The sequence below is a fragment of the Peromyscus leucopus genome, chromosome 2 (assembly GCF_004664715.2).
Source record: "Peromyscus leucopus breed LL Stock chromosome 2, UCI_PerLeu_2.1, whole genome shotgun sequence".
NCBI lineage: Eukaryota > Metazoa > Chordata > Mammalia > Rodentia > Cricetidae > Peromyscus > Peromyscus leucopus.
In genome coordinates this window covers 55,937,755-55,963,897 of record NC_051064.1, presented here as the reverse complement: position 1 = coordinate 55,963,897, position 26,143 = coordinate 55,937,755, and the positions used below count along the sequence as shown (strand labels likewise).

The 26,143-nt window shown below is 49.8% G+C and overlaps 1 protein-coding gene across 3 annotated transcripts; it reads right to left on the bottom strand.

The window, feature by feature from the left end:
* Nucleotides 1-200: 200 nt before the first annotated feature.
* Grhpr (glyoxylate and hydroxypyruvate reductase) lies at nt 201-8,359 on the bottom strand. Of its 3 annotated transcripts, none has more exons than XM_037202575.1 (9): nt 8,209-8,359; nt 6,678-6,808; nt 5,811-5,883; nt 5,228-5,344; nt 4,314-4,402; nt 3,498-3,602; nt 2,554-2,689; nt 1,841-1,971; nt 201-493 (listed from the first exon to the last, which is right to left on the bottom strand). In XM_037202575.1, the coding sequence occupies exons 1-9, from the start codon at nt 8,289-8,291 to the stop codon at nt 372-374; spliced, it is 987 nt and encodes a 328-aa protein (XP_037058470.1). In that variant the 5' UTR covers nt 8,292-8,359; the 3' UTR covers nt 201-371. The 3 variants fall into 3 exon arrangements, with proteins under 3 accessions (XP_037058470.1, XP_037058472.1, XP_037058471.1); XM_037202577.1 differs by lacking the exon at nt 8,209-8,359 and adding an exon at nt 7,868-8,152; XM_037202576.1 differs by lacking the exon at nt 8,209-8,359 and adding an exon at nt 7,531-7,836.
* Nucleotides 8,360-26,143: the final 17,784 nt, after the last annotated feature.

Sequence of the window (26,143 nt, the reverse complement as noted above, 5' to 3'; positions counted from 1 at the left end):
TGCAGAAGTTTGCTCCATGTTGTCTGCTCTTTCGCCATGGTCTAGGTCTTGGGTTCAGGTGCTGTGTTTTCCTGGTTCTGCTTGTCTTTCCTCAGTGAGGGAAAGCAGTGTGGGAAGCAGAGCCCAGGCAGATGAGCAGGCGCCCAGTCAGCAAACACAAGAGATGGCCTTTGTGTAGTGCCCTCAGTCACAGGCCCCGATGCTGAGTCAGAAATGATTTAATGCAAGAATTACAGGCTTTTGGCTTGGGTGTGGCAAGCCCATTTGCTAGTTCCCATGTTCCCCTGCAGATGCAGTAGAGGAGTTCCGCCAGGCTCTTTCCTGAGTCCACAGTCCAGCAAAGTGTCTCCAGCCCACGAAAACCCGTCTGGCTACAGCTTGAGTTCACTGGGCATCGGCTCCCCTCGTAGGCCAGCCAGCAAGTTGTTAGCTGCCAGCGAGGACATGGTGTTGCGGGTTTTGTAGGTGGCGCTGCCGATGTGGGGCAGGATCACTGGAGGGAGAAGGAAGCATTGGTACCAGGCTACCAGTTAACAGGACAAAGGTTCCACCCCAGTGCCTATCACTGCGCCTCTACAGTGTCCTCCCAGGCTCAGTGAACGAGACTCAGGACTTAGTTCCCTGTGAACGCCATTCCCTCGGGTTGGGGTTCAGTGGAGCAAATGCTGAGGCCCAGAGCCAAACAAAAGACCTGAACCCTTAAAATATTGTAGGCAACAGGGAGTCTTGTTGCCTGTCTGGATGGTGAACCTAGGCACCAGCTTAGGAGCCTAGCAGCTACCACACCCGGCACCCTCGAGATGATGGCACAGGCGCCTCTGGTCCCAGTGCGGAGCAGATGAGGAATTTATCTCTGCAGAGCTGCCTGCCTCCCGGAGCTGCATGCGGACATGAATGGGGATTAGCCCCAGCCTTCCTGGCTGTGGACAGTAACCCTCACATCACAGCCAAGTGTTCCTTGCAGGCTGGCATGGGGATGGGATCAGGAGGATTGCCAAGGGCTGAAATAATGGAAGCCTTCACTCAAGAGACAGCAAGAACATGTTTGGGCTTCCTCCCCAGAATTCCGAGGGACATCCATAGCCCTGATGCCTCTCGGTGAGTCTGGAGACAGAAATACCACCGTTTCCTGAACAGAGAGGAAAGGCAGGCACCGAGGCCAGGGTCTCAAAATGCTCCCAGGGCCAGAGGCACCAGCATTGTGTCCTCAGGAGCCTGTAAAGGGCACCGTCTCAGACTGCAGTCCAGACCTGCAGAAGCCCTTAGGGCAGCACCTGGCAGCCAGTGGCTCAGTCCCTGCAGGAGACAGGAAACAGGAAACTGGAGCCACTGCCCTAGCTGACAAAGTGGCAGTAGCCAGAAGCATCTAGGGCCCTCAGACAAAGGGAGAAGGGAGACTTAGCCCAAGGCTGAAGAGTGGCCCAAACCCCTGAAGTGGGGCACTGATGCCTGGTGAGTCAAATGTTGGAAAACCTAGACCTAAACCTAAACATGAATGAGCTGTTGGTTGCTAGAAGCTTCATAACAGACACCAGTTGTAAACACCATCATTACTTCTCCATACACTGGTAATGGCCATTCAGGGTGATGAGTTATCCCCATGAGAAGCTATACGAGTGTGGTCAGCCTTCCTCTGACAAACCCATGCTCTCCTTGGCTCTGTCCCCTGGGACAGACTTAACTGAGCATCGCATTCCTGTTAAACACTCGTCACTGGTGGCCCACTCTCTCCCCGTGCCTGCTGTGCCCTCCGGGTTAGCATCGCCTCGGCGAGCTCCATGGCCAGCAGGCCCAGCACTCCCCAGGGTAGCTGTGCATCTGCACCGGAAACAGCGCTCACCGCAGTTCTTCAGGGTCAGCAGCGGGTGGCTCGGGGGCAGTGGTTCCGGAGTGGTGACGTCCAGTCCTGCTGCTGCGATCTGGCCACTGGTTAACGCCTGGTACAGGTCTTCCTGGTTTACCACGTCTCCTCTGGAAGTGAGAGTGGTGATCTGGGGGCCCAGACACCCCCTCCGCCCAAGCCACCTCTAGGGCAGAACAGCCCACAGACTGTTTTTCCACTCATCACCTGGCACTGCCTTCTCAGGCGGTCTGCACATGAATGCTAGTTTTGACTCGAGCCTTGCTTGTGACAGAGCTAACAAACTTGCCTAGGCTCCCGAGGAAACCCTAACTTCCAGAACACTGGGGGATGGGAGTACTTAACAGACTCTGAAGACCCTCTGTAGGCCTCACTCTTTGTAGCAGAGAAGTGGGCCTGTCGGGAGCCCCTGGTGACTTGCTCCCAGAATCACACTACTGTGGTGAGCCAAGCCCTAAGCAAGGTTGGGCTCCTGCAGGGAATAGGAAGGCTGGGCCCTGTGCTCACTGGTCTTCCTCACCCATTTCTCGAAGGGCCTTTCCTGTATTTGAGCTGTTGATTCACAGAGGTTGACATGTCATCTTGACTCACTTATCACCACCAATAGGGACAGCAAATCCAGGTCACTGTGGTAGGAACAGCCCTCTCCGGGGGTGCTGAGGGACCCAGAGATGAGAGCAGCCCTCGGCTACCTGCTGATGTTGACGAAGACAGCTGTGTTCTTCATCTTCTGGAATAAATCCTTGTTGCAGAGCCCCCTGGTAGCAGGTGTTAAGGAGCAGGCCACGACAATGAAGTCCGACTCTGCAGCCAGCTGAGCAATAGGCACTGGGGGGGATGGGGGGGGGGAGACACGCGGGGGCTTCATCAGAGACTGAGTACCAGTGAGGGACGGTAAGGTGGCAGAGGCCACGACGTGAAGTAGTTCCCACCTCCCACAAAGAAACTCCTAGGATGCCAGGCATGATGGCAACTACCAGAATTCCAGTGCTCTAGAGGCTGAGGCAGGAGGCTACCTTAACTTGGAAGCCAGCCAGAGCTACATAGTGAAATTGTCTCTAAAATCAGTGGGCTAGGGAGATGTCTGTCAGTAAAGTGCCCAGTGCATAAGCGTGAGAACCTGAGTTTGGATTCCCAAGACCCACCTGAAAATCTAGGGAAGACCGTAATGCTAACCCTGGAGAGATTGAGACAGGTAGCTCCCTGGAACTCACTGGCCTGCCACTCTTAGCCACATCAGTGAGTGTTGGGTTCAGTGGGAGACCATGTCTCAAAAACCATGATGGAGGGGCTGTAGAGATGGCTCAGCAGTTAAAACCATCACGAGAGCCAGCGTTCGGGTCCCGGCACCCACATAACATCCTGAGTATGCCTGTAACGTCAGCTCTGAGATGGGCAGAAACATATCAATTGCTAGGAATCCCCATCTAGATGAGAAAACTCGAGGTCTAGGACACATGCTGGAGGTCTGTGCTCCTGAGTGGCCTTCTGTGTCCCAAGCAGGTAGACGAGATAACTTATAAGGGTCACAGAAGCCCCTGACACTTCAAGCTCCTGCATTCTGCCTGCAAACGACACACACCACCACCATCATGGAGCACAGATGGACTCCAGGAGAAATCGGGGTTTTACTTACCAAACTCCGCCTGGAATTCTGCTGCTTCCTGAGGCCTGGGCTGGCGCCCCGTGTAGAGAAATCTCTGGACACCAAATGGTTTCAGTCGTCGCGCAATCGCCTGACCTGGAGGCAAGGAGTCCACAGCTTGCTCCCTCCCGCCTTCTAGAGGGGAGTGCAGCTGACCCTTAGAGTGGATCCTTCTGACTTAGTGGACCAGGCTGCCCACTGTAACTAGTCCCCGGACGGTATACTGTTCTCAAGGATTTAGACAGTGCCACACTCTAAGCGAACTGGCTTACACTGGCTTCACACAGTCCCAGTCATCGTGAGGATCATTTGCTGACTTTCTCCAAGAACCGGATGTGGCACCTCTGAAGACAGGGGGTCAAGAGGTTCCCTCTGTCCTGAATTCTCTACTTCTGTGAACACAGCCCTACTGCCAACTTGACCGAGAAGAGTTTTTCATACATGCTACTGCCAACAGGCTTGGACAACTGGGTCCTCAGACCCCAACACACCCCAGGTTGTTGGACTCCTCCAAGAAGCTCCAAGGACTGCTGGCTGGCCAGACAGGTTACCTCACTCTCCCCCACCACCCCCGACTCCTTCACGTTCTTTAGCACACTCAAAAGAACCCCAGCTCTCTGCAAACTGCTCCTGTGAGCCAGTTGAGTTCTTTGGAACTCTTAAGCTTGCTTTTTTTTTTTTTATTCTTTTAGCCACACACACAGCCTCCCTGAAGGACACGCATTGTCCAGGCTCATGGCACTGGAGACTCAACCCAAGGAAAAGGGTGGGGAGCAGGTGGTGGGGAGCAGGTGGTGGGAGCCTCACCTATGCGCCCCAGCCCCACAATGCCAACAGTGCTTTGCGAGAGTCCGTAGCCGCACATCCATAAGGGATTCCAGGAGCTCCAGCCGCCACTGTGGGGAGGAGAGGCGGTGATTAGCCCGACCTTGGGAAGAGGTGAGGGGCCTTGGGAGCCCACCCTGAGCACTCCTGGCCTTGGTCTGAAGCTAGTCCTGCCTCCAGGTCACAGGGCAAGAGTGGCCAACGACAGAATGGCTCTTTTGAAGCTAACAGGGGACACAGGAAGCGAGGCCACAAGGGACCTTAGAAGCACCCCTGCTTTTGTAGCCAGGGAAGGCTGCAGAAGGGCGATCTGCCTCAGGTGGCGCCACCAGGGAGTCGGGAGCCGACTGTAAACTTAAGACCTAGGGTTCAGAACAAGTTCTAGAACCAAGCACTCTAGAGCGTCACAGAAGCTGCCTCTATGCCCTGCGGCTCTGCGTGGGCCAGACTCCGGCTTCTCACTCAGAACGCTTGCACCTGCCTGGGAAAATGCTTTTTCAGTTGTACCCACAGTGTTCCCCACATGATGCCCTTGGACACCGTCGGGAAAGCTTCCTGTTCCTCACATTGAAGAGCCACGATAGTGTGGTGTGGGCAGCTTTGGCTCTCAAGGCTATGTCCAGCCCTCCAGCTTGTCAATTTCAGCATAGCAGGTGTGCAGCGTTACGTTCAGCAGCTACTGGGTCCCCTCCACTGCCCCCGGGTCAGCAGAATTTGTCGTCGTCGTCGTCGTGTCCATGTCTGTCCCCGTTCCCTCCCTGCCCCCTTTAATGCAGCTCTGCCTTGCGCTTTGCCTATTTTAGCTGTGTGCGTTCTCCCCACTCGAGACAGAGCAGATCTGAGCCAGGCTGACCGAGCACCCAGGGCCCCCGCTTTCCCGCCAGCCATCAACTCACTTCTTTACTTCCTCTATGGCCTCTGGCAGCCGGCGGCAGGTCGTGAGTAGCAGGGAGACAGCGAGTTCTGCGGTGGCATCTGTCAGGACACCTGGCGTGTAGCCCACCCGGATCCCGCTAGGAACCAAACATCTGCTGTGACACTGGCCGCAGGCACCTTCACCAGTGTCTCCTGATGGGTCACTCCCGAGGGGTCGCCCTGCTCCTCCTTAGCGCTGACTGCCAGGAAGCTCAGAACTGTAACCGGTCCTCACTCCCATCATCTCCCACTATGGGGAGCAAGACCAGGGCTCAAGGTCTGGAGCAAGAGGCTACTTACTGGTCCTGATTTCTTCATTGGAAAGGGAAACAGTGACACTTGCCTTTTCTACTTCCAGGATACCATGGAGATCAGAAGGGATAGTAAACCTGACAGGTGGGGTCAGAGGTCACCCATGGCTTCTAACCTGGGTTTAAGTGGCTTGTGCAGAAGTGGGTGATTTTAGTATCGGCCACTCTGCACTCTCTCGGGGGCACACAACATGAGCAAGCTGAGAACCCTTCTTGCCCGCTCTGGTTCAGCCCTCCCCCCAGCTGTATTTACCGCTTCTTGATTTCATCCAAGGCCAAGTGGTCAACCCCCACTGACAAGGTGCTGATGACTTTGAGGTTAGCTCCTGTAGTACAGAAAACACACATGTCTGTCCTCATGGGATTCAAAGCCATGCTCTGGGGACGATCCCGGGACACCTACTTATTATTTCTTAGATGAAGGGGAAAGTTGCCAACTCTGTCCCTCGTATAAAGCTGAACCACCTCTGCCACCTACAGGCTCAGGGAGTGTATGGGCTCAATCACAGCACACCTGGGGTCCTCCAGGCGGCCTTGGGTCTCCATTACCCACACCAAAGGCTTTCCCATGGACACTCCAAAGATGCTGAGGTGGCGGCTGGATGTAACCTCCGAATGCGCCCTCCTCCACCACTAAGCATCTCGGTCAAGGCCAGGGGCGGGAGTGAATCTGGCAGCTGCCGGGGCCAAAGCTTTCCGCAAACTGTCGCAGTATGGCTCACAGGGTGATGGTCACCCTACCCAGGAAAAAGAGCTGGGACCACAGCTGTGCACACCTGTGCTGGGTGCATATCAGTGCTGGGCACAGACAGTGCTGGGTCCTCTGTCCTGCAGCACACAGGCCCAGAGAGACCTCAAGGTCACAAAGCAAGGCTCTGGCACAGTAGGAAGGTTCGGAGCCCATGGTGCCCTCCTCTGCTCCCCACCCTATTCATGCAGCACGTGATCTTTGCCCTCTTGAAGCCTCTCAAGAACTTACAAGCCAGATGGGGGACATGTGCCGGGTGGAGTCACCACTGGGGTGCCCTCAGAAAGACCAGCTCAAAGCCAGCTGCAGCAAGCTGATGTGCTCCTAGGGCGAGATCCCCCTCAATTCTGCCCAGGCTGGCTCGGCACATACCTGCAGCATCCAGAAGTTTCTTGTCCACGTGGTCAGTGAGGCGGCAGAGCAAGCCATGGGCCCCCACCACACTTTGCTCCAGTTCCTTTCTGGGGATGGGATCATCTGAATTCCACTGCTCCACTTCACAGCTGAGGGGAAGGGAAGCCCCTCAGAGGGTGCAAGGGGCTGACCAGATGCTATAGCACGCACAGCTGGCAGACACGGCCTTCCACCTGCTCTGGCTTTAGGCTGGCCAGAGTTAAGGTCAGGTGTGTGGGGCGTCGAACTATCTGGAATGTAGTTGGGGGAGGGAATGAAGGGCTGCCAGAGTGGGGGAAGCTGACAAGAGCTGAGCGGCCCCCAGGACAGAGCAGAGCTTAAGCTGAAAGGGGGAATGTCCTAGGGACCACTCTCAACCCCAGAAAGAGCTCTGTGAGTCTCCAGGCAGCCAGCTGTGGAGAAAGTTGGGGGAGGGTAAAGAAGTGGAGGGGTGTCCTACATCAGATTAATAGGGCGTATCTTCCATGGCCAGTTGCAATTCTGAGTTCACAAAACAGAAAACTTTGCCCTGTGGACTTGCCAGCTCAAGGCCGCCTAGCCGTGGGAGCACTGGAATGTGCTTCCTTAGCAGCCCCACGTGTGAGGGGCTCCTCCAAACCTTTGCCACTGAATTCAGAGCAGTCCCGGTGTGTGTGCACAGGAGGTACAGGACAGTGGCTGGCAGGTGCCCGGGTCCACCTGTCCCTGCACTTCAAGACCCAAAGTCCCAACAAAACATGTCCTCGGGAAACGTTTGTACTATGCTAGAAAAAATCCAGAACAAATCACATTCCCCCCGCCCATCAGAACGGAGAGCCTAAGGGGGTCTCACCTTCTCCCAAACTGTCAAGAGGCGGTCAGACTGCAACGGGACAGGTCTGAGTGTAAAGGCCAAGTCTGCTACCTGGAGCTGACTGACCCTGGGGCAAGGTACAAGCCCATCTAGCCTAGGTGACGCAGGAGCTCTAAGGCTGACTGCACAGTGTTGGGAGGACTGAAAGTTTGTGTTCACAGCTCCTGGCAAGGGTAGCGACCAAAGGCGGTTCAACGGGAAGATCCAAAAGGCCCTGTCGAACATCCAAGGAGCCAAGCCAATGACTATCACAGTCCCTGACCCTCCTGCCTGCCAGCTAACCTCAGAGGGTAAATCCAGAGCCCGGACCTCTTACCTCGTAGGCAATCTCCCTTCCCCAAAGGCTAGAGATCAATAGCCTGAAGCAAGCTGCACCCGGGAGAACTTCCTCTAAGACTCCAAGCCCATCGCCCGCGGACACAACTGGCAACTCCTAAGCAAAGCCCCCAAGCGCCAGCCCCAGCCTCGGGGGTCCTGGTTTCACCCCCCGCCTGCCAGGCACCGGGGTCTTGGAAGGTAGTCCCAGCGGCGTGTCTGAAGACAGCCGATCCACCCCGAGTAAGTGCAGGGGTGTCTGAGGTTCGGGAACACCCGCCGGGTGGACGGGGCAGCGGGCCGAGGCTCAGCTGCAGTCCCGGTGCAGACGCGGGCGCTTACTCTGCGGCCTTGGCGAGCACAGCCCTGCCCTCGGCCGGCAGCGGACCAGTGACGAACACCTTCATGAGTCTTGCTGGTTTCATACGATCCGCAGCAGCAAACACGAGCCAGCCGGGCCCTGATCACCGCGACGGAAGTGGGGGCGGGGCCGGCGCTGGGGGCGGGGCCGGCGCTGGGGGCGGGGCCGGCGGGCGGGCTCTCAACCTCCCCAATGTGGGTGGGGCTTGTGGCTCCGGAGATTGATTGATTGTCCAGGAAAGAGGCATTTGTGTGAGCTGAATGTAGGGCTCTGAGAGCCTTCGTGTGTGTGTGTGTGTGTGTGTGTGTGTGTGTGTGTGTGTGTGTGTGTGTGTGTGTGTGTGTGTGTTGTGTGTGTGTGTGTGTGTGGTGTGTGTGTGTGTGTGTGTGTGTGTGTGTGTGAGAATGTAGGTCTCTGAGAGCTTCGTGTGTGTGTGTGTGTGTGTGTGTGTGTGTGTGTTGTGTGTGTGTGTGTCTCAGAGGCCTCTGATTAAACACACTAAACTCTGAGCCAAGCCTGACCTGCGTACTCTCAGGCTTGGGGAGAAGGTCTGAATCCAGATATTATACCTTTAATATTTAGGATGATTCCCTACATTAAATCCACAGCTGCCTAGGGCTGAATGCCAGCCCCACCACCATGAACAATTATTAAAATTGTGTGTGCCTCGGTTTCTTCATTTGCAAGATAGGGATTATAATAGTACTTGCCTCTTGGCTTGTTGAGGGATAAGTATGTACTGTGCTTGTAATAGAGACACCGAGCAAGATGTGCTGATGTATGCTTATAATTCTAGCATTCAGGAGGTAGAGACAGGTTTGCAAGTTCAAGGCCAGCCCAGACTTCACAGCCAGGGATGCAGATCCCGAAGGCAGTGTAGGACTAGCTCGGGACCCCAGGTCGTCCTTCAGTTCTGCAGGCCTTATTTTGCTCTTAGAGCTGCTGAGTGCCTTGCTCTCAGATTGGGTTGGGGGTGGGGCCAACACGGTGGTTTCTTTACTGATTTTATGGCGACCCATAAGCTGGGCCTTCTGGGGTCTTTTTTATTTTCGAAGCGTGTAGCCCCAGCTGACCTCCAACCCACTACACAGCAGAAGATGGCCTTGAAGTTTCTGGAATCTCGTGCACCTCGCTCCACTTTCAGCTCTCATCTGGGTCCATGCCACGGCTTTGCTCTGCTACCCAGTCCTAAGTAACACATTCACAAATGTCTCCCCTACTGCCCTGGATGTGTGTTGCTAGGCCACTGCAGAGAAAGGAAAGGTCCTGGAATTTGTCTAACATTGAAACAAAGAGATGTTTTGGTGGCCCCAGGTCAGGCCTGCTGGGGGAGCTTGTGACTCCGCTCAGCTCTCTCCACACACCGAGGGCAGGCAAGGGCACTGGGCACTGGGCAAGCATGTCAACAGGGGTCATGGTTCCCTCCCTCAGGGTGAAGCATCCGGGTGACATGCAGACGGTACTATAAGCTGGTAGGAGTGAAAACAGAACACAAAGCCAGCCAAGGGCCCTGGAGCCTGCTCTCTGCTTCAGAGCCTAAAGTGATGAGCATCGGACACTGACGATGTTTATGGGACCCTTAGTAGGCACAGGAGACCTACTAACACTTTCCATGGGAACACCCTCCTCACACTGTTCTTTCCTTCATCTACAGACCGGAAGCTGAGGACAGGAGTCGGGGAAGATGTTTGCATGGAGTCACATGGCCACTAAGAGGCCGAGCTTGGACTCAAGCCCTCAGCTTGGCCCTGGATCCCAGCTCTAGAAAGTGTTGTAGGAGGCAGAAGATGGGGAGTTCTAGGTACCGGGGTGCAATAGTCGAGGTCAGGGGGGGTTATGACCCTGAAGCTTACTGTGTGGTGGGCTGAAGCTGGCATTCCAAGGTCCTGGCTTCAGAAGCAGGAGCCTAGGAACACTTGACCACCGCTAACGCATGGGGAGGAAAATTCAGTGTGCAAAAATTCAAAATGACAGTAAGAACGACTCTATATCTTGTTTACACAGGTTAACAACCGGGTGTGGTGACTCATGCCGTTAATCCCAGTACTTGGGAGGCAGAGGCAGGCAGTTCTCTGAGTTCGAGGCCAGCCTGGTCTACAGAGCGAGTTCCAGGACAGCCAGGGCTACACAGAAAAACCCTGTCTCAAACAACAACAACAACAAAACCAACTGCCATCTGCCAGCACCAGAAGTAATTTATCAGCCACCAGCAAATGTACCAAATGTATCAAAGGGCGTCTCTCAGGAACACTCGACACAGGAGCTTCTCAATCACATTAGGTGAACCCCCTCACCTGAGACTATGAAAGGAGGACCCCAAGACTGAAATGTGGCCGGCATACTGACCAGTCACCTGGTTACTCACCATGAGCCTCATCCAGGAAATTGTCACAGTAGAAAACTCAGTCTCTGTCCTTGGACACCAGTTTAAGCACAATTTCTCCTGCCCACGACTCCCACGCTGCCTCAAACTGACCTTCCAAACGGCCTGTCACCTGGACCTGTCTTCTATGGCACTGGGCCCGATGAGCTGTACACCTGAAGCTTCCTGTCTGGCCCTCTGGAAACGTTTAATGGAGTCTGTGTCAGCTCTCTGTCTCCAGCTTCAGGTGAGCCAGGATGGACTCTGAAGCCACTTCACCCCCTGTAACCTGTGTTGTGGGAGTCTGGGGGAGTCCAGCTCTGATCTGCTCCCACCTTTTGAAGGGTTCTTAGGTAGAGGAGAGAGGAATTAAGAAATGACAGATAGAAAGTGAGACCTGAATGAGATGAGAAGAAAGATAGACACACAGGATAGCTTCGGAAGGGCCTGTGTCAATACCCAATGAAAGGACCAAGCAGATGCCATAACAGGCTGCTCAGTCTTCTCTCAGAGATCAGGCCTCAATTTCAGTTTCCTGAGACTTGAGCAAGCAGTTTCTGGGAGGGCCTTGAACAAAAGATATAGTCCTTGCAGTAGCTCCCTTTCTGCACATACTCTGACTGCTCAAGGTTCAGCCAGTTGTTTACTGTCTGGGGGACGGACCTCTCACCAACTTAGAGCTATGTGCATGCGTCAATGTGAAACGTGTGAAGCCAGCCAGTCTCCATGGCAGCTCAAAGACAGAGTCTGGGACTTGTCCAGGCCTGCCCCCAAATGGTAACTGTAACCCCCAACTAACCCTAGCCAATTAAAAGTTACTAACATGCTTGCCACTCACATAAACCAATCCCAAGTCTGTTCCTATGTAGTCTATAGACCCCAAGTCCCGCTTTGCTTTACAAACCCTGACCCATTGCCATTTGGGGTCTCTCCTGCTCTGCTGTTGCATCAGTCCTGAGTTAACAATACAAAGACTCTTTGCTTTTGCGTCAGATTCCGTCTCTTGGTGGTCTTTGGGGGACTCTGGGTACAACACCCAACAGCCTTGTCTTTTTTTGAAAAGGGCTTTTTATAACATGTCAAGGGGAGAGGCAAAATATCGCCCCCCAAGATCAAAGCACACCGTATGGCCAAGTATAGACCCTTCCAAACACCTGGTAACCACGCCCGTGGTCACACCATCCCATTACGCAGCCCTGCTGGGTAAAACAAGCTCAGATTCTCTGACCTTGAGTAATTTGGGCCTCCACACTGTGTGGAATGTAATGTATTAGTATCCGAAAGACCAGGCCACTGGGGAGGAGGCGGGGTCAGGACTGTCAGGAGTCAGGCCAGCCTGGGCTACAGAGTGAGTTCCTGGCCAGCCTGAGACACCATGTGGGATCCTGCCTCAAAAAGGAAAGAAAGAAAGATTAGAATAAAAGAATGTATGACCATCAAAGGCCAGCGGTCCAGGAAAATGGGGATTAATTGGCATCGTGAAGCCAGCAAAACTGACTTAGCTTGTGAGTTTGTTGTCCATCAGGAATTTCTGACACCACGGAAAGACGTGGCTTGCTCACTTATGCTTCTGTTCTAACATACTGGAAGTTCTCTGTTTGGACCATGTTGTGTCTATGGCTCAATATGAGACCTTTCCCAAATGGCTAACAAGTTACTCAATAGCAACAAAGGTTGTGTAAACACACACACACACACACACACACACACACATACAAATGTATAAGAGACAAGTGGCTTTGGTACAGAGGCATGGAGTAAATATGATCTCTCTCCTGCCTTGTCCACCAATCTCTCCCATACCTGTGGCCTCTTCCCAGATGCTGGTACTATTCCTCAAGGTTCTAAAATTTTTTAGAAGTGTTTATGCTGTAGTGGTGATGAATGCCTTTAACCCCAGCACTCAGGAGGCAGAGGCAGGTGGATCTCTAAGTTTGAGGCCAGCCCAATCTACAGAGCAAGTTCCAGACCAGCCAGGACTACACAAAGAAACCCTGTCTCAATAAAACAAATAAGCAAAACAACAAAAGAAGTGTTTAATGTGTATATAAGCATATGTTCATATTCAGGACTAGGGAGCTGGCTCAGCAGGCTCTGAGGACCTGAGTTCAATCCCTGGAACACATAGTAGAAGGAGAGAGCCAACTCCTGAAACTTGTCCTATGACTTCTACATACATGTTAACACACATGCACACACACATACACAAATGAAAACTTTAAAGGACATGCATATATCTGTGGTAGTATTGTCTGAGGAAACAAGATCAGCTGAGAAGTTGGCCAGGTGAGGTTAACTGTGGCTTGTTCTGTTTCTCTGATCTTCCAGTGATCACCCCAATACTTGGTTCTGGGTTTGTTTTTATTAATAAAGACTCTTTAAGATTCATGCTACATCTGGCGCCCAACGTTCATGGTACGAATTCATGAAAAAGCTGCTTGCCTGTGGCCTTGTGGGCCCCAGCTCAGACCCAAGCTACACTCGGCCGGTTGTGGTGGCGCACACCAGTTGGATTTACTGAAGAAGGCAGAGGCAGGAGGATCCTGAGTTTGAGGCCAACCTAGGAGAAGCTTCGGCCGGGACCCAGCCACAAACAGTGTGGGACCATGGAAGCAGTGGCTACTGCTCCAAGTTGCTGGCTCCTTCTCATCATGTTGGTGACTGCGGTGATGCTGCTACCTGGGACAAAGGTTTTACCACTGTTTGTTCAGAGAAGAATTGCCAGGATCATCATGTTACAAGAAAGCATCGACAAAGGTCAGTTTGGAAAAGTTTGGCAAGAAAAATGGTGGGGAGAAATTGCTGTGAAGATTTTCTCTTTGAGGGAAGAGCATTCATGGTTCTGAGAGACAGACATTTATCAAACTGTGATTACTCCAAACCACAGAGGAGGCACACACACACACACACAAAAAAAAAAAAAAAAAAAAAAAAAAAAAAAAAGTCTGCAGGGAACCATGACCACGCTTAACAGTGACTTTGAAATCTTCAAAAAGATGACAGGACTCCACAATGGTGATTCCACATGGACTATGATAAAGCTATTAAGCTGATTAACACCACGGAAAGATCTGCTTTGGACTACAAACTGCTCAGGACGATTTTGAGATGGCTAGCTGAGATGATCCAGCCTGACAGACTACTCGAATAAGGACTTGTGACAAGTCCTGAACTTTCCTATTATGCAGAGACTGGACAAATGATACAGGACTTGACAATTAACCCAAAATTTTCTTTTCAGGATCCCCTAAAGATGTCTTCACCTCTGGAAAGAGGAAGTAATTTTAAGAAAACGACATCCACATTCCCAAGAGGTGGGATGGGAGGTTTTTGGTCGTTTAATGAGTTTTGGATATTGTCATTGTTTATGATGGTTGGTTACAAGTTGTTAATTGTTAATGGTCAGGAAAAAAGCTGAACAAGGAGATTAGATTCAGAGTTTTTGTTTAAGAAAAAGATAAAGAAATAATAGGATAAATGGGTAGATCACTGAATCTACACTAAAAAGAAAAAGGGGAAGATATAAAAATGACAGAACGTAGATTACTGAATCTATTATGAAAAGAAAAAATACTTTTAAAAAGGAACTACTTGTTTTAAATAAAATAAGTAATGAAAATTTTTTATCTGAGTTTATCAAATGTTACTGGACTGGACATTGTTAATATATATAATGGAGTTTTTTATTTGAATCTGTCAAATGTTAATGGACTAGACATCGTTAATGTAATTTTTGACTGTATATATTGGATATACTTATTGGATAGTTTTTCTTGTATTAGTTATAAGCTTTTTTATTTTTAGACAAAAAACAGGGAATGTGGTGGTATTGTGTTCCCCAAAATATTGTGCACCCTAATAAACTTACCTGGGGTCAGAGACAGAACAGCCACAATATTAAACACAGAAGACAGGCAGTGGTAGCACACGCCTTTACTCCTAGCATTCCAGAGGCAGAAATCCATGTGTTCAAGGATACAGCCAAGCATGGTGACTCACGCCTTTAATCCCAGGGAGTGAGGCAGAAAGCAGAAAGATATACAAGGCATGAGGACCAGAAACTAGAAGCATTTGGCTGGTTAAGCATTTGGCTGGTTAAGTATTTGGCTGGTTAAGCTTTTAGGTTTTAAGCAACACAGTTCAGCTGAGAGCCATTCAGATATGAGGACACAGAGGCTTCCAGTCTGAGGAAACAAGATCAGCTGAGAAGTTGGCCAGGTGAGGTTAGCTGTGGCTTGTTCTGTTTCTCTGAGTGATCACCCCGATACTTGGCTCCGGGTTTGTTTTTATTAATAAAGACTCTTTAAGATTCATGCTACATATATTCATTCACATGAGTGATAAGTGCTTTTCCCTGAACAGAAATGTCTTGGGAGTCATTCCACACCAGAAGCACGGCCCCCCCTCCTCTCTCTCACCCCCAGATTGGAGATTGAACCCAGAGCCATGCACACTAGGCAAGTGCTCTGCCTCTGAGCAGTCCACCCGCAGCGTCCCTTTAACATTCTGTTTTGAGACAGTGTCTTAATAAGTTGCCCTGGCTATCCTTGAACTTGACAGCCTCCTGCCTCCGTCTGTCAGGCAGCTGCGACTCCAGGCCCGCATCACCTTGCCTGGCTGCCTCATTCTTTCTATGGGTGCAGAACTGCACTGTAGGAATGTGTCATAAACAAGAAACAGCCCTGTGGATGGACGCTTGGGTTGCTTCCCATATTTTGCTCTAATGATACTGCAATGAAGAGCTCTTGACACACGTGAGTTCTGTGGTGGCTAAAGAAACTTCCTTTTATGCTAAGCATCCATCTTGGTACCACAAGCCTCTGACTCCAGTCCCTGGAAGAAAGTTCCCAGCAACCATGACTCAGTGACCCCCAACCAGAAATGTACAGAGGTGACCATCTACTTGCTGTGTTACGATGAACAGCTTTTTGTGTTCTGCGACCTGTTTTTGCAGACATTCAAGGGCTATTTTGAGGTTGCCTTGACTACTTAACCATGGCAGAGCACAACAGCTCCTGGCTTGCTTGTGCAGATACTCAAGGTCTTCTTGTGGATTTTGTCTTTAAAAGTCCTTCCCTCACCCGCCCCCTTCATATGGCAATCTCAATTTGGCTCAGAGACTGTGTATCCTGCTAGCAGTAATCAATAAACCTTTTAACTATAATTCGATTGGCTCTATGGTCTTTTCCCAGGGGTCAGCAACTCTGTAACAGTTTGAACTTCTGTAACTGCATCTGCATGATGAGTTCCTAGAAGCAGAATTACTGGCTCAAAAATATGTGCGCTACAAAAAAAGAAAGAAAAATATGAGTACTACAAATTTTGATAGATCCTGCCAAAATACTTTTCATGAAAATTGTTCAATTTAATTTCCTAACAGCAATGTATAAAAAGCACACATTTCCCAGGATACCATTTTTAAATAGTAATGTATCACGGTTTCAATTTTCAGCTCTTTCTTGAGCAAAGATGAGCCTGCTCACACATTTAAGAGTTCCGGAGCTAGAGAGATGACTCAGGGGTTAAAAGCTCTTGCAGAGAACCCAGGTTTGGTTCCTAGAACTCACAAGTTGGCTCACATGTATAAATCCAGTTCTAGAGGGTCTGATGCCCTCTTACGGCCCCCATGGTACACATGTATGTGTGCAGGCAAACACTCAACCACAAGAAAAATAAATCTTTTCCTTTGTAAGAAGAGCCACTTCATCCCCAGGACCTGTTATTGCCCTTGGCTTCTTCAGCTGGCCTGGCTGTCATTGTCTTGGGAATTGGTAGCACAATAAGGAATTAGCCACTTGTCTGTGATTGGGGTTGCCAATATGTGGTATGTCTCCCAGTTTTCTGTGTATTCTGTGATTTAATCAATTCTTTCCTTCCCTCCTTTTTTTGGGGGTGGGGTGATGGTGATAAATATGGACTCCAGCCCCACCCCACCCCCATCTTGGGAAAGTACTCTAGTACAGAGCCAGACTCACCCATGCCTGATTTGATTAATGTTTGCTTGGGACACAGTCTGCCTCTACCTCCTCAGTCTGGGATCACACGGGTCCTCTACTATACTCAGCTCTTGTAAAAAAAATTTTTAATGCAGAATGTTTTTATTTCTATGACTGCTAGGCTTTGTCATACAGAGTCACCATCACGTATCTATGTTGCAAAATGAATGATCTCCCAAACACGTGGCTTAAAGCAACAGGCACCATTTTCCTGTCGTTGCTTATGGTTTCTGGGGGTCTTAGACTGCACACACACAGTGGCGGGCAGGGAGTAGGTGGGCTGGTCACCTGAAGCCTTTCTCACACTTGTGTTTGGCTGTTGATGCCAACCAGCAGCTGAATTGTTTGTAGCAACATTTACACAGGACCTCACTGTACATCTTGGTCATCCTTAGGGCCTAGAGACTGGGTTTCCAGTGGACCATCTTAAGAGAATGAAAATGGAAACTTTCAGTTGCTGAGGCCTGAACCTGGAACATACTAGGCAAGTGCCCCCCTGCACTGAGCATCTCCAGCTTCAAGACTCCCTTCTGATGGAAGAGGATCAGAAAGCCAGGGCATGCATTAACATGGTTGGTGCCAGTGTGCACTGCATCTTTAACTGCCAGTGTGCTCCCACGGCATGCACTGAAGCTTTAACAGCACTGCCAGTGTGCTCCCACGGCATGCACTGCAGCTTAACACTGTCAGTGTGCTCAGCACTGCAGCTTTAACAACACCCAGCATGCACTGCAGCATGCATGCACACTGCAGTACCATGCATCAGTAACACACTGCAGTGTGCTCCCATGGCATGCACTGCAGCTTTAACAACACTGCCAGTGTGCTCCCACGGCATGCACTGCAGCTTAACACTGTCAGTGTGCTCCCACGGCATGCACTGCAGCTTTAACAACACTGTCAGTGTGCTCCCATGGCATGCACTGCAGCTTTAACAACACTGCCAGTGTGCTCCCACAGCATGCACTGCAGCTTTAACACTGTCAGTGTGCTCCCACGGCATGCACTGCAGCTTTAACAACACTGCCAGTGTGCTCCCACGGCATGCACTGCAGCTTTAACACTGTCAGTGTGCTCCCACGGCATGCACTGCAGCTTTAACAACACTGTCAGTGTGCTCCCACGGCATGCACTGCAGCTTAACACTCAGTGTGCTCCCACGGCATGCACTGCAGCTTAACACTGTCAGTGTGCTCCTACGGCATGCACTGCAGCTTTAACAACACTGTCAGTGTGCTCCCACGGCATGCACTGCAGCTTTAACAACACTGCCAGTGTGCTCCCACTTTTTAAAGGCCTTTTCCACAATGAATTTAGTGTTTAAAAAGCAAATCTCACACTTTCTCATTCTGGGACTTTGTGGGGGTCTTTGTTGTTGTTTTTGCTTGTTTTCTGAGACAAGCTCTGACAGTGTGATGCTGACTGGTGTAGAACTATAAGGAGCAGGCAGGTCTTGAACTCAGACTCACCTCTGCCTCCCAAGGCTGAGGTCATGGGCATGTGCAGCCATAGCATTCATTCTGGAGCATAGGTAAGTGATAGTGACTTCGTGTGACAAAACCCATCAACTTTACTGGCTCTCGGAGTTTTGGAAATTCATTTCATTTTTTTTTCCATTCAATTACCAGTTGTTTAATATCTTTTACAAAATAATACACCTTTTCCTGTCTGATTTAAATTTTCAGGGCTGGAGATGTAGCTCAGTTAAAATGCTTGCCTAGCACGTGCAAAAGAAGCCCCAGGGTTAATCCTGAGGATTTTATGAACTGAGTGTGGCGGTGCATGTCTGTAATTTCAGCACTCTGGAGGTCAGCCTGGAGGATTGGAAGTTTAAGGTCATCGTCAGTCACATAGTGAATTAGAGGCCAGCTTGATACCTGCCTCTAAATAAATACATAATAAAAATTTACCTCTATTAGATACTGAACTCAGATCTCCTGGGATCTGTTTCTAAACTTCATGTTCTCTTGTTCAGAGCTCAGTTTGTCATGTGTTACTGGTACCACACTAGGTACATTATTGTACACTTGTAGTATATTGAAAACATATTAGTTTTCCAGGGTTATTTATTGACTGACTAGTGTGTCCTGTGCAGACTAAATTCCAAAGTCCGATTGTGTTCTCTCTGGATGTTGGACCTGACTTTATTCATCTGCCTGCTTAGTCCATTAGCAATTTTAGTCATAAACAGATTTGATTGGAAATAGAGTTTTGCTACATAGCTTAGGTTAATCCAACTGCCTTGCTGCGTGTAGAATAAGGTATGCACACCACTTAAAATCTTTTAAACTGGTGGTAGTGCACATACCTTTAATCCCAGCACTTGGGAGGCAGAGGCAGGCGGATCTCTGTGAGTTCGAGGCGAGTGTGGTCTACAGAGAGAGTTCCAGGACAACCAAAGTAACACACAGAAAACCTGTTTCTAAAAAAAAAACCTTTTTTTTTTTTTTTAAATATTGAAGTACAGCAAGTCTCTATGCAAGAAATCCTAAAAGATGTTAACATCCTTCCCTCCTTCCCTTCACAGTAAATCCCTGATTTTTCAGGAAGCAGGCACAGCCATGTCTCCTTTGGGAAGCAATATTGGATTTGGAGACCCCTTCTCAGGGCTCACAGACTCTAAGATTCCTGAGGTTGCGGGTTCCTGTACCTGTATGGGGAGGCTATCCCCAGCAGGTCTACCCTCATCATATCAAAAGGTGCAGCACCAGAAGCCCTCCTGTCGACTGTGACGAGGCGACCCCCTGGTGGTGGAGAAAGCCTGTGTCAGAGTGCTGCAGGGGACCTCTACTTCCAGGAGCCTCGGTCCTGCAGTTACAAGGAACCGACTGATCTGACAAAGAGGCCGGAGTTCCGGGAAACCCGAGCAAACCCAGGCTCCTGACTGTGGAGCTGAGAGGCAGACGAGAAGTCTGTGGTTCTAGGGATGCTGCAACAGGATTTAACGATGATGTAGCGTGGGCGGGGTGGGTTGTTGCTCTGTGGAATCAGCCAGACTCTGTGACTTGAATCTTTGCGGAGGCATGATGAGAAGCTGGCTGCTCAAAGGACTGGGGTCACAGACTGGTCGGGTGGCATTAGGCAAAGCCCTTCTGTCTAATTGGGAGTAATCACTGGTATCTCTTCGTGGGCTGTAGGTGCCAAGCTCCGGACCAGGTCCTCAGGGAGCACAGGACCCGGTGGCACAGTGGGATTGGCTTACAGCGCAGCCTGCTGGCCATAGGAGGAAATACATCCTTAGCATGTCCCTGTCCTGGTTGGGCTCTGTCGCCCCCTGGTGTTCATTCTCACAGTTTTGACACATGCCCCTGCAGGGTAGCTCTGAGTCTCTATATGACCTTGGTCAGAGGTGCCGACCCAGGTCAGCTTGGCTAAGTGTCCTGCTTGGTCCCTGGCGACTTTTTCTGGTCACCCAGCTTCTGCGAGACCCCCAGACTTGTCTCCACCCTCCATTTCTGGAATCTGGAGGCTGGCAGGCTTGTACTAACCGGGTAGCCCCTCTAGCCCTCCGGCAGCTGCCCCAGAGTCCTGGGTCATCCTCTTCCCCACTGTCCTCAGCTCTGTCCAGTCTTTGTTCTCCACAGGACTCCAAAGCTCTACCTGCCGTCTGGCTTCCTCCCTGCATCTGCCCAGCACACACACACAGGCAAAGAGTGGCCACGCTGGAGAGCTAACACCCAAGGGCTCAACTCACAGAATATGGTCCGTTTTCCCAGCCAGAGCAGGAGCTGCAGGAAGAGCCAATTTGAAGATGCAGCGCAATACTGGGTATGTACAGGTACTATAAATAATGCATTAGAGCTCCAACCTCAGATCCAGAATTATGTACTACCCAATTGTTTATTCAACACATGGTTAACAAAACTAACATTATACCAACATTAGAGTTAACATTTACCACCTGCATGAATGTCAGTCATCACACTGTGGTGGTGATATAGAAATGTATTGTATAGAAATGATAGGATAAAAGGGTAGATTGTTGTATCTACCCTAAAAAAAAAAGAGAGAGAGATAGAAATAACAGGATAAAGGGGTAGATTAATGAAACTACTTCTGAAAAGCAACTACTAGTTTTAAATATTTTACATTAGATTGGATTTTTATATATTGTATACAAACTGTGTATATTGATACAAAGTTGAGATTATTTTTGTTGGAACATACACTGCACATATATTTCTAATCTTGTTCAAGGTATTGTATCTATACAACTCATTTAACACTGTAATGCAAATTGCTAGTCCTTGAAAGTTATTATTACTAACTAATTAGGATATAAAGAAAGGCAGGTTAGTAGTTAGTCACCTATCACAATGGAACTTGTCAGGTTGGGTATGTTTTCAAGGTCAAACAGAGATATATTTTAGATATCTTCACAGGTCATCTTCAAACATTTCAGAGATCTACAGAATATGGCATTTAAGATGTTTTAATAACATAGGGGTTTTGTTTGTTTGTTTGTTTTTAACAATGACACATGTTTCCTCCTGGCAGCACCAATCTACTTCAGAGAAGATGATGGGCACTGAGGAAATGCCACATGGAGTTTATTTTCTTTGTGGCAGAAGTTAGCCACTGGGCAAGAATGCCCTTGGCTCAACTGCTGACAGTATGCTGTCCAAATAGACAAGCAGGACACAAAAGAAAGGACTGCTGAATCTTGCCAAGACAAGGTAGGAATGCCCTTCAGAAAGTCCTGCTTCGCAGATAAGTCTGTCAGATATGCTAGACCTGTAGGCTGGAGATGGATGCCCCAACATTGCAGAGGAACCTTGGGTGACTGTCTGGCAGCCAGTTGTTTCTGTCATTTCTAATAGTTTTTGGAAGTCACTTATTTGCACTTCCTGCTTACGCAGTTAGTATTATTTCCTTCTCAGGTCTCCGAGGGAGTTGAAGATGAGATAGTTTAGTTTTCCTTGTTAACAAACTCAGAAAAGAAACTCACTAAAGAGGTGAAAAGTGTTTGTTTGAAAGACATCAAAAGACACTTTCCAGTTGGTAATACAAGTTAGGATAGAAAGTGAATTAGGTACAACATTCTGAACTCTACAAAATAGGATAGATAACGGAGTATTTTCTCTGAATTTGTCAAATGTCTATGGACTTGACATTGTTAGTGTAATTATTGACTATATATATTATATATACTTATTGTATATATTGTATATACTTATTGTACTTGTTGTATATAGTTTTTCTTATATTAGTTACAAACCTTCTTTTATGATTTTAGACAAAATATGAGAAATGTGGTGATATATTGTGCACCCTAACAAAATTTGCCTGAAGATCAGAGGACAGAACAAGCCACTGGATTAAACAAGCCACTAGGCAGTGGTGGCACACACCTTTAATTCTAGCACTCGGGAGGCAGAGATCCATCTGGATCTCTGTGAGTTCAAAGCCACCCTGAAGTACATGAGATTGACTCAGTCTAGGAGAAAACAAAGCCAGGCAGTGGTGGCACACACTTTTAATCCCAGCACTTGAGATCTCATGCCTTTGCTTGGGAAGCACACACGCCTTTAATCCCAGCACTAAGGGAAGTGATATGGAGAAAGGTATATAAGGCATGAGGAGAAAGAAACAAAAGCTTTTCGGCTGAGGAAGCCCTTTTGACTAGAGGCCTTTTCAGCTAGAGAGCCTTTTCAGGCTGAGGAGTCCTAGAGGCAAGACATGGCTATGGCTTGTTCCTTTGTCTCTCTGATCTTTAGGCAAATTTTATTAGGGTACACAATATATCATCACATGGTGGTTTGAATGAGAATGGCCCCCACAGCCTCGTATGTTTGAATGTTTGGTCCCCAGTTGGTGGAATTGTTTGGGAAGGATTAGGAGGTGTGGTCTTCTTGGAGGAGGTGTGTCACTGGGTTTGGGCTTTGAGGTTTCAAAAGCCCATGCCAGTCCCAATCTCTCTCTCTCTCTCTCTCTCTCTCTCTCTCTCTCTCTCTCTCTCTCTGCAATTTGCCGATCAGATGTGAGTTCTCAGCTTCTTCTCCAGCATCATGCCTCCTGCTCCCCTGCTCCCCACTGTGATGATCATGGACTGACCCCCTGAAACTCTAAGCAAGGCCCCAATGAAATGCTTTCTCTTATAAGTTGCCTTGGTCATGGTGTCTCCTCACAGCAACAGAACAGTAACTAAGACAGCTAGTTGCTTATTCAACAAATGGCCAAAAAAAAAGCTAGCATTACCTCAACATGCCACTAGAGTCAACATTTACCCCCTGCAGGAATATCGGCCATGCCCACTTTAGCAGAAAGAACCCATTTCTCCCATCTCATTCTGGGATGAAAAGTAACTTTAGTTGGAGTAGAATTTAAAAAGAATTTTTGCTGTGGTCAGGATGTTTTATCTTTTTAAGGTAGGGTCTCGCTCGTGCAGCCTAAACTGGTCTCAAACTTACTATGCGGCCGAAGATGGCCTTCCTGATCCCCTTGCCTCTCTCATTAAGTACTTGGAATACAGAGCCGAACAACCATATCTGGCTTGCTTTTGCTTTCGTTTTATTTCTATTTATTTATTTGGGTTTTTTTTGAGACAGGGTTTCTCTGTGTAGCTTTGATGCCTGTCCTGGATCTCACTCTGTAGACCAGGCTGGCCTCAAACTCACAGAGATCTACCTGGCTCTGCCTCCCGAGTGCTGGGATTAAAGGTGTGCGCCACCAACGCCTGGCTATGTTTGTTTTATTTTTGAGACAAGTTCTGTTTACCTGGCCCAGGCTGGCCTCAAAATCTTGATCCTCCTCCATCAGCCTCATGAGTGCTGAGAACACAGGTGGGAACCGCCATGCATAGCAAAATTTAAGATTTCTGATGATGCCATCACTTTGTTTTTTTATTATCACCATGATTATTTTGAGTCAGGGTTTTACTATGTTGCCCTGTCTAGATGGGAACTCACTGTAGAGATCAGGCTGGCCTTGAACTTGTGGCTGCCCTCCTGCCTTTACCTCCGGAGTGCTGGGATTGGGGGCTTTGGCCATCACTACAAATCTCAGAGATGCTAACCTTTTCAACAATGCTCTCTCCAGACGCCGACAAGGTGGAGAGCAATTTGAAGCGGAGGCTGACACATAGAACTCACGGTTCCTTACGCTTGCTTCTTCATTCATAAAGCGTGAAGCAGAAGTTTTGTAGCAGGGATCAGCAGGCTTTCTCTTCAAAGGGCTGCATAGTAAATGTTTCCAGTTTTCAGGCCATATATCCTCTGTTGTAACTCCCAGGCTGTGGTGACCCCACAAAGGCTGCTACAGACAGAACGGATGAGCATGTCTGCATCCCAATAAAACTTTATTTGTGGCTACTGAAATTTGAATGTTGTCTCTCATGGATTGCAAACTGTTCATTAGAAAATTTTTTTTTCTGAGCATGATTCATTTTTAGTATGGGAACCTATAGGTGACCAGAGTTAGCCCACAGGTGTTGTTTGTCGCCAAAGCTCTGGGGTAGCTCTCCCACTTCAGCATTCGAGTGAATTATGCCAGGATCTTTTTAAAAGACAGATTCTCATTCAGCGCATTTGAGGAGCAGGAATCTGCTTTTCCTAGGAGCAGTCGATCCCTGCATGCAGTGAAGTTCCAGTCAAGCAACAAGGACACGCTGGGATCCTGCTTCGTCTAATTTCTTACTCTTTTTGTGTCCCCTCCAGCTTGCCTCCCTGAGAGCAGGGGCCGCACCACACAGCTGGTCCTGCCCTACAGCCTCATGCCCAGCAAACGCACTGATGTAGCTGGGACGCCATCGTTCTATCGCCACCTAGTGGGCACTTTTCTGAACTGCGGATAGGGGAGGAAGAGGCACGTGATTGACCGGGCTCCATCCGGGCAGGTGGAGGTGGCTGCTCTCCTGGTACAGAGCTCTTTGGAGGAGAGACTTCCTGGAGGAGGTGAACAGCAGGGACAGAGGCTGTTAGCTTAGGCATGTGCCAAGAAGAAAGGGGATCAGGGACCGCCGAGGTGGTCTGAAAGACGAGGTAGGAAATGACCCACAGAGGAGGAAGAGAAGCCCCAGGAAAGGGAATTTCCAGGCCAGTCACTTCAAATGCATGATGAGGTCATTTAACCCCACAAAGACCAGTGAAGCATATGGCAGGACTCCGGTTTTTATACATGAGTGAAAATGCATGTTTTAGGTCTCAGATCCTCACAGATGCAGATCTGAACGAAGGCCATCTTGGCAGATGAATAAAGGTGCATGCTTAGGTTTGTGTTTGGGGTCTGTGGTTTGTTGGTGGGTACAGGGTATATGCAAGATGCCCTTAAGGCAGACATGAGCACAGAAGCCCAGGGGTGGGGACAGGGGAAGAGAGTGCTTGCTTTGATGATGTCCAGCAATCGGGGTCGGAGTGGCTTTTCCCCTGTCTAGACTCCAGCTTGTTTACTGGAGGTCCACAGTCCCCAGCAAAAAGCCTGATCCTTGACCACAGAGGGTAGCAGAGAGCTTTGATGGAACCAAGTAGGGTGACCGCGGCTCTGAGAACTGGAGAATTGTGTTTGGGTTTCGGTTCCCAGTAGGCATGTCCCTGGGGGCAGCATGAGTGTGTAGGGTGCAGGTGGGGTGGGGGCTGGGCCTCCCCAGGAGGGGAGGGAGCCAGCAGGCCCTGCCTCCCGGCTGTCAGGATGTTCCCCTCGTCAAGGCAAAAGGAGGGGTGTGGGGCACCCAGTTCCCCCAGTCCAGCAGCAGAGCTGGGCAGCCCCCACCTGCAAGCTTGTGCGGCCTCACACCCCACAGTGGAAGTCAACTGCCCATCTTCTGGGGAGCAGAGGGCTCCAGCCTGAGAGACTCAGAGAGATGAGGGAGCCACACTCTCTGGGACCGTGCTAGAGCCCCAGGCTATGATCCTCACCTCGCAGCAGGCCTGAGGGTGAGCCTTGTTAGGACTCCCGTTTTTGTTTGTTGGTAGTGCTGGGGGTCAGACCAGGAGCCTCTCTAGCTAGCTAGGTAAGCACTCAACCACTGAGCTAGCTAGGTAAGCACTCAACCACTGAGCTGCATCCCTAGTATTCTGTTCACTTTTTAGTTTAAGATCGAGTCTGGCTCAGTTGCCCAGGCTGGCCTTGAACTTGCATCTCTACTGCCTCTGCCTCCGGAGTAGCTGGGATTGCAGGCCTACAGCTCTAGGCATGGCTGGTGTCCCTCTTTTGAGGTGAGAAAACTGAGACTCAGAGGGCCACAAGTCCTCCTGCCAGAAAGACACCTCCCAAGGTCGCCAAGTTTAACCTGGATCTCAAATCCACATCAAAAGACACTAAAGTGTTCGACAACTCCAATCACTCCAATCACAACTGTCCCAGACCACTACTGCTCCTAGGCCATGTCCACAGCTGCCCATCCCTCCCCAGCCTCTGGGCATCACTGGAGCATCCACTTCTCCCAGGCCCTCAGCCGCCCTCCAGTTTTCCCCTAACAAGGTCCACACCTACACACCTGACATCTCTCTCTGGCCCTCCAAGTCCTCCCCATGCTTCCACTGTGGAGCATGGGACCAACACAGAGCCACGGAGGGTGGTAGTGGAGCAGGGTGAGAGCCCTTTCTGAGATCCTGATGATGC

Coding starts and splice junctions, on each gene's coding strand:
- Grhpr (XM_037202575.1), bottom strand. CDS start 8,291: ATGAAACCAGCAAGACTCATGAAGGTGTTCGTCACTGGTCCGCTGCCG. Junction 4,403..5,227: donor GCCATAGAGGAAGTAAAGAA/GTGAGTTGATGG, acceptor TCCTCCCCACAG/TGGCGGCTGGAGCTCCTGGA. Junction 3,603..4,313: donor TGTGGGGCTGGGGCGCATAG/GTGAGGCTCCCA, acceptor CCTTGCCTCCAG/GTCAGGCGATTGCGCGACGA.